The sequence below is a fragment of the Myotis daubentonii genome, chromosome 19 (assembly GCF_963259705.1).
Source record: "Myotis daubentonii chromosome 19, mMyoDau2.1, whole genome shotgun sequence".
Taxonomy (NCBI): Eukaryota; Metazoa; Chordata; class Mammalia; order Chiroptera; family Vespertilionidae; genus Myotis; species Myotis daubentonii.
In genome coordinates this window covers 23242325-23250106 of record NC_081858.1, presented here as the reverse complement: position 1 = coordinate 23250106, position 7782 = coordinate 23242325, and the positions used below count along the sequence as shown (strand labels likewise).

At 53.8% G+C, this 7782-nt stretch overlaps 1 protein-coding gene across 4 annotated transcripts in view; it reads right to left on the bottom strand.

Annotated features, from left to right (window-relative positions):
- KIAA1671 (KIAA1671 ortholog) overlaps positions 1-7782 on the bottom strand; it is a 134582-nt gene that overhangs the window by 73618 nt on the left and 53182 nt on the right. For 3 of the 4 annotated variants that reach the window (XM_059676513.1, XM_059676511.1, XM_059676512.1), the window contains exon 5: positions 3176-3310. The exons of the other annotated variant lie outside the window; for it this stretch is intronic. In XM_059676513.1, coding sequence (XP_059532496.1) covers positions 3176-3310 — 135 coding nt within the window. The remainder of the gene's footprint in view (positions 1-3175; positions 3311-7782) is intronic. 4 annotated transcript variants of the gene reach the window in all.

Genomic DNA, 7782 nt, shown 5'->3' with positions numbered 1-7782 from the left:
GGGGATGAGCCATCAGTGAAGACAAATGGGGGAAGGGTGGCCAGGGCAGTGAGGCTGCAGAAAAAACTGTCCCCACCTCAGCCCAAAAGCTCTGATGTCTGCCTTGTAAATGGAAACTGACAAGAAGCCTGATGGGTAACAGAGCTGAGTGACACGTGTGCCTAAGCCTGGCATGCATTAAAAATAATGTAAATGGTCGTGAAACATGGCTTTTTCAGGTTTAGAGAGGTCCGAATGCAGAAGGGGTTAAAAAGAAGTAATAAAATGTACTATTTAGATCGCCTCCATCTTGCCCCCTGGTGGCCGCTCTTGAACACCGCACAAGGAAAGTGATGCCTTCCTTAATCTGGGAGAGGATGGATGGGGGAAAGAGAGAAACTGCAGCTAGAACAGCCCCCTGGAGGATGCTCGGGTCATTTCTGATGTCACCTAACGTGGAGTCCTGCCCGTGGCACCTGCCTATTGTATGAGCCTAGGCCAAGTCACTTCCCCAAGGCTGTCCCCTGGACTCTGGAACATGTCCCTCGTGTAGAGCGGTGTCACGCCCCTAAACCTTTGCCCAGTCTGCTCCTTCCATTGGGCAAACCACCTCTTCCCCAGACCACACCCCAATGGCAAACACCGGCTCATCCTTGGAGATTTCCCACACGTGTCCCTCCTCTGTGAGACTCCCCCACATGGAGACAGCCCAGCAAGGTCTGAGACACAGTCTCAGAAACAGGGAAGAAATCTGACCCTAAATGGGAAGCACAACAGCACAAAATCATTCATAACACAGTGTGGGAATGAAAGCAGACATTTATCAGTGAACCCCCCTCAAAACGCAGTCCAACCTACCGCCAGAGGAGCAGGGGCTACCAGCAAGGCCCAGGGCACAGGACCCCAGGCCCCACCTGGAGGGTCACTCTGGCCAAGTCAGGCCCTCTCTCTGGGCCTCAGTTTCCCCATTTATAATGAGAGAGTTGAAAAGTGAGGAAAAAAGGAGAGCAGAGGAAGAGAGGGAGCCAGGAGGAGGAGGGGAAAGGGAGCTAGAAGAGAAGGAGGGGATATGGGAAAAAGGAAGGAGATTGGGGAGAAAGTAGGAAAAGTGACCACTGACCATCCTGAGTGCTGAGTAATCTCACTGCTCACAAAAATACTCTTGTGGCCAGATAGGACTACCCTCATTTTAGGGGAGAAAAACTGAGGTTCAAGGAGGTCTCTGAAGTCACTTACTCAGGGTCACACAGTGGCAGAACCGGAACATGAACCCACTTCTTTCAGCCTGCAAAGCCCAATGCTAAGGTCCCACAGTCAGGCTTTGAAGCCATCAGAAAGTGAGCTGAACATCAGCACCTCCTGGTGGCCACTCCCCAGAACTGCAGGCATGAATCCTGGAAGCAAAGAAATTAGGTCTTCCACCCTAGCCTGTGAGGTTCAGGCCCCACCCACCCACCTCTGAAGGAGAGAAATCAAGCAGGCAGCAGTGGGGCCGGGACCTGGGGGCCTGAAGGACGGCGCCAAGGCAAGCCATGCCAGGACTCCAAGGACAAAGGCACCTCAATGGCAGCAAGTGGAAGAGGAGGAGCCGGGAGACCAGGGTGGGTGCCAGTGTGCCAAGACTATAAAAAGACCGGTTTTAAATGCTTTCTCTCTATAACCTTTGTCTTTACCCCCACACACAAAAGTTCAAGTACGATCAGATAAGCTGAGTCGGTGCACTGGAGAGTGAATGGAGGAAAGGGTAAGACAGAAATCAGTGGAAGGGAGCCTTCGACAGAAACACCGGGCAGGTTTCAAATGTACGAGAGTCTGCAAGCCTGGGGCTGAGATCTGGTGCCGGGAAACTCTCCGGGGCTGCTCGGCAGATGACTCCAGAGGTCCATGCTTCTGGCTCTGCCGCCCCAGCCCCACGGGCGGCTTTTTAACTCTGTTGCAGCCATTATCCCACCAGGTCCCTGCACAAACCCTCCCGGGGCGCCCTCTTCACCCCATTTTACAGAGGAGGAAGCCAAGGTCGGGGAAGTGAAGTTTCTTGCCCGTGGCCATAAGGCTGGGAGGAATGGGCCTAGGATGTACATCCTGGGGGATCCCGTATCTCAGAGACATGAGACCGGGCACAGGCATTGCTGACATGCGCGGAACTGTGGGAGCAAAAAGGACCTGTGAGCAGGACTAGAGCTGCCTCATTAAAGAAACACCTATCTTAGAGGCCCCCGCATGGGCCCGGGGCCCGGGAGGGACCTCATGAGCAAGCGTAGTGCTCGGCAGATCTCCAAGTTTCATGGAACTAAAGTCCAAAAACAGAAAATGAAAGGAAATCACTGAAAATCAGAGGTGAAGCCTGGAACCCATTTGGGGACACAGGCTCTGGAGGAGGGAGCTTCCTTGGGTCCTGCTGCATCACTGACCCGCCTCCTTCCACAGGTGCGGAAACAGGCCGAGGGAGAGGAGGTGCTGGCCCAAGAAGACGCAAAAACAGTAATAATAACAATAACACTTACTAAGGTGTTTGCAGTGAACTAGGGACCATGTTAAATACTCCCCACATGACCCTATCTGACCCCCACATCCGCCCTGTGAAGTAGACGCTATTATTATCCCCATTTTACAAACGAGGAAACTGAGGCCAGAGGCCCATCTGCATGCAGAGCTAGGATCTGAACCCCGGCGACCTGGCTCCACCAGCCTAACACCGTCTTCCACGGGGACCACCACTACCAGAGATTGTGCTATGGGCTGGGCCCTACGCACAGTCTGACTCTGTCCTCCCAAAGGTGCAGAATTAAGGATTGTGATCCATTTGCCAGTGAAGAAACTAAAGTACAGAGAAGCGAAGCAAACTGCTCAAACAGGCTAAATGGAGAGGCCGACGGGATTCAAACCCAGGACTTTCAGACCCCAGCATACATTCTCTTAACGGGTCCATGCCTGCAGCTGGGGTTACCTCTCCGCATTGGGCCAGAAAGCTGAGAGGGAGGAAGGCTTTCTCGGCAGAGCCTCCAAACCTCCTCCACATCGGGAACCGCAGCGGGCGGGCTGGACAACAACACCTTACTCCCAGACAGGCGCCTGCCTGGCCTTGACCCCTCAGGCCCCCAGGCCATCCCTGCCTCTCCACACGGCCACATTCCCAGTGGTGTCCGAGGACCAGCACCACCTGCACATCCACTCCGGCCACGCCGGTATCACTCACCACGAAGGCCCCGCTCCTCTTGTCCTTGCAGAAGCTGTGGCTCCTCCGGGGGCCCAAAGCCACAGGGGACAACTGCTGGAGAGCCGGATCTCGGTCCTGGAGGGCCTCCTCCCTCCCCAGGTCTCGTGATGTCACCTGAGACAGAACACAAGGAAAGGACTTTACTGGGGCTTTGCCAGATGCAAGACCAATAGGTCGCACCATGAAAGTCCATTCTGTACCTAAAAGGGGGAGAAATAAAATTAAAGCTCCAACACTCCCCCCCGCCCCCCACCACACACACACACACACACACACACACACTCTGACCCCTCAGTCTCAATGACAGGAGGTAATATGCAGGATCAGCAAGTCTGGATTCAGCCCGGCCTCAGCCATTTAATAACTGTGTGCGCTCAGGTGAGTGCCTCAACCTCTCTGATCCTTGACCATGTGGAGAAAGACCAATGATAACAGTATTCAGCTTCTAGGTTCAGGGGAGAACCAAGCTGGGATCTGCACTCAGAAAGCGTATGACATAGTGCTACCACCAGGGGGCGGACGGGTACGGGTCCTGGGAACCTGACTTGTCTCACACTCTTCTCCCCGACTTCCTGTCAAAGGAAGCACATAACTGTTATCCAGCCTTATTACTCTTATTACTGCCACTGGTAATCCTGGGTGCCCTCATTTTAGACATCTCTCCATACATCCAAACACATACGCACACATGCACAGACACAGAAACAGTCTCTATCTAGGTATATAAATAGTCCTACCGACACGCGTCTGAATCCTGTCATTCTTTTCCCTCTCAGCTATATACACAGGATACATTCAAAAGGCCAGTACACACAAGACTCCAGGATGGATTTTACATGTTTCCTACTCTCCCCACACAGATAAGGGCAGGACAGCCTGGAGAGCGATGGCGCCGGCTGAGGGACACACAGCACCAGCGAAGAGCGAGGCTGGATTCCCGATCTCTTGCCTCAGAGTCTTTCTTTGATGCCGTATGAGACTCTCTGGGTCCCCTCGTCCCTCCCTGGCTGGTCCTTCTCAGTTTCCCTGCATCTCAGGGGAAGGTCTAAACTTTAGGCAGGTGCGTGTGGAGCAGGACTTGGCCTGGGGTGAGAACACTGACTAAATGTAGTAAATAAGTGAAGGCATGAAGCTTAACCTGGAAGTGTAGCTCCTCAAACCTCCTTCCCATCAGGCCCCGGGGCCTGGGGCTGGACCACACATGATTTCCTGATAAACCCCCAACAAGTCCGTGAAGCAGGGAGGATCCCCATTCTGCAGATGAGGAAACTGAGGCTCAGAAAGGTCTGGCCAAGTGCCCAGAGTGGCACAACCAGTAAGTCACAAAGCTAGGGCCCCGTCCTGGCTCTGCCCAAGTGGCAGTCCCGGGAGACATCAAATCAGAAGAGCACAGAGGGCTCATCTTCCTCCTAAAGAGCTGAATGAAAAAAGCGGGCGGAAGGTAAGCAAGCGGGTTACAGGAGGGAAATACAGACGGCCTCAGCCTCGGGACAAGACGAGGGCGAGGGGCACTCATTGGGGCGGAGAGCCCCACAGCCTGAGGCCACACCCGGCTGGCAAGGCTGAGGGCAAAGGGCCCTGTTGTTCACGGTGAGGATGCGAAGTGGGACAGCCCCGCTGCGGGGCGAACCAGCGGGTCCTGCAAATGACAACCGCGTCCACCCCTGCGCAGGCCACCGCCATCCTGAACCCACGCACGTCCACTACGTCCACACTGAGCGTCGCCCCGAGGGCCTGGGAAACTGACTGTAAGCGAAACAAGGGATCAGGACACCAGCTGGACCACAGGCTCACTGATCTAAACAAAAGTTCCTAGGACATGTATCTGGTCACAAAAACATCCCCACACCTCGAAATAAAGACCCAAGACATCTCATTTTAAGCACAGAAATAAATGTGAGCTATACATACGTTTAAAAAAGGTGACGACAAACAAGATGATGGCCCTGGCCGGCCAGGCTCCAGGGTTAGGCTGGGCCTGTGCCCCAGAGGGTCGCAGGTTCCATTCGCCACCAAGGGCACCCACCTGGAGAGCAGGTTCAATCCCCGCCCTCGGAGGGGCACCTGCAGGAGGCAACCAATCAATGTTTCTCTCTCCCCACCTTCCTTCCACTCTTCCTAAAACTCAATGGAAAAAAATACCTTCATTCCTCAGGTAAAGATGAAAAACAACAACACACAAGATGATTTTCCAACCCATTACTCCAGTTCGTGGGCTCTCTCGGCAGCTCGGGGCCCAAGGCGGGCACCCACCCTGGACAGGACACCTGTACGTCCCAGGGCCGCCAAACCCGTGCTCACCAAGGCGGGGACGATGCAGACCCACCGAGTAGCCCAGCGCGCACACCTCCGCAGCGAGGGAGGAAACCGGGGCACCCGGAGAGGCCCACGCGGACATGGGGGGAGCGTGCAAACTCCACAGACAGCGGCCCCGGCAGGGAAGCCATTTTTCTCTCTCCTGGTTACGACGCTGAACGGAATGACGTCATTCGAGGACCGGCTGAACCTGCGCATGTGCACAATGACGTAGGCACGCACAAGGTACGTGGGCACGCACAAGGTACGTGGGCACGCACAAGGTACGTGGGCACGCACAAGGTACGTACACACCAGCTGTGACTCAGGCCACCCAGGCAGACCTCTCTGAGCCTCAGTGTGCCCACCCGTGCAGCAACCAGAAGGCACGAGCCCTCTCTCCGTGGGCTGAATGCAGAAACTCTCCAAGATGCGTTTACGAAAAAAGGCAAGTGGCCGCTCTGCGGGTTCAGCAGAAACCCTCACCCCGAGAATCCCCTGGGAGCATCTACAGCGAACGAAGGCGGACCACACCCCCGAGATCCCAATCTAGCTGGTCTGGGGTGAGGCCCCTGCATCGCCTTCTTTTAGGGGGTTCCTCCCACAGGCGACCACAGCTTCAACCACTTGCACAGAATGCTCTTTTGTGGGGGGGAAAAAAATGAGGCAAAACCAAGAATATGCATTCCTACTTGCTTGTATTTTCAGAAAGAAACTCTAAAGGAATTTGCACAAACAAGAATGGAAGTAATTACTGGGTGGGGAGGGATGGGAAGATGGGGAACCAGAGGTATGGGGGAATTTTTACTCCATACCTTTAAATATTTTTAGAGCCATGTGGAAACATTCTGTCTTCCGAAACAAAAATAAGTAATTTAATTACATGAAATACAATAATCGGGCGTGGGACAAAGTTTCGATAAATGTTAGTTAAGTGAAAAAAAGAAAGAGAGAAAGGAAGGGAAGAAGGGTGGGGAGAGGAGGAGGGAGGGAGGGAGCACTTTAATTACAATCATGCTCATGCACAGTCCATGAGCAGAACTGGCTGTGAATCATGAAGTCCTCACCGAGCAAGCAAAGACGTGCCTCAAAATGCTCAACGACATACATCCTGCTTCTAACCCCCAAACTGGAGCCCACCCAAATGTCCCTCAACAAGAATCTGGATAAAAAAGTTGGGGCTCAATCCCATAATAAGATACTTTGCAGCCACTCAAATTAACGAGGTAATAGAACTGTTTTTTACTGTTAAGTTAAAAAATAAAAAAAAAAGGCAAGTTGTCAGATGCTCTGAAGAATGTTGCCGTGTTTCCTAGACAGTATGTACTCTGTGTTACCTCTGTCTGTGTCTAGCCCAGGGCTCCTCGGCCTGGGAGCCGCGTTCGTCGCCATGAGGCTGATGACTGTCTGCAGTGGGGCCGTCCTGGGCATTGGAGGGGCTGGGCGGCACCCCTGGTCTCCAGCCACTAGATGCCAGGAACACACTCTCCCCCAGTTGTCACAACAGAGAAAGTCTCAAACTTTGTCAAATGGGCCCTGAGGGCCAACTGTGCAAGACTGAGAAGCGTGAATGGGCCTGGAGGGGCGTGCCCCAGTTCCTGCACCAGACTCATCCTTTCGGGGGAGATTTTCTTTCTAAACCGTCTGTTTCTATAATATTTTAAGTTTTACACAAGCATGCACTACCTTCTGCAATAAGGAAAATACAACGATTATAAGTAAATATATATGACTGACAATCTGTCATGTAGGAGAATCCCACAGGACATCAAAAACTGCCCCATTGGCTGCATCTGGGGGACGGAAAAGGGGATGGGGTACCAGGGGGAACACTATTTTAGGCACTTTTGTAAGGTCTGAATTTTCAGCAACCAACGTTGTGCACTTCTGTATTGCTTGTGTGGGTTTTCACTTTTTAAAGATGAAGAACAAGATATCTTTGGGCGGCAGGAGCAGAGAGCAACGGGAGCTGGCCCAAGGCCTCCCAGTCCTTAGTGAGGAAACAGATCCCCTGACAACAGCGCTGCTGGGCCGCACACCTGGGGCGGGCGTCCAAGGCCGGGCGGGCCCTCCACCCTGTGGGCTCCGCTGCCAGCAGGGCCCCGACGACGAGGCACTGCAGACAGCCTCAGTGTCGCATTTCCCTGGTCTCCTCCCTCTCCCCGCGCTCCCACAAGAACCCCGGGGGTGGGGACAGGTGGCTCCCCTCTCGAGAAGCACCTGTGCAGAAGCCAGGGGCAGGCCCTGAACTCATGCCCAATGGGTGCCCAGCGTGTGCTGGGTGCTTTATC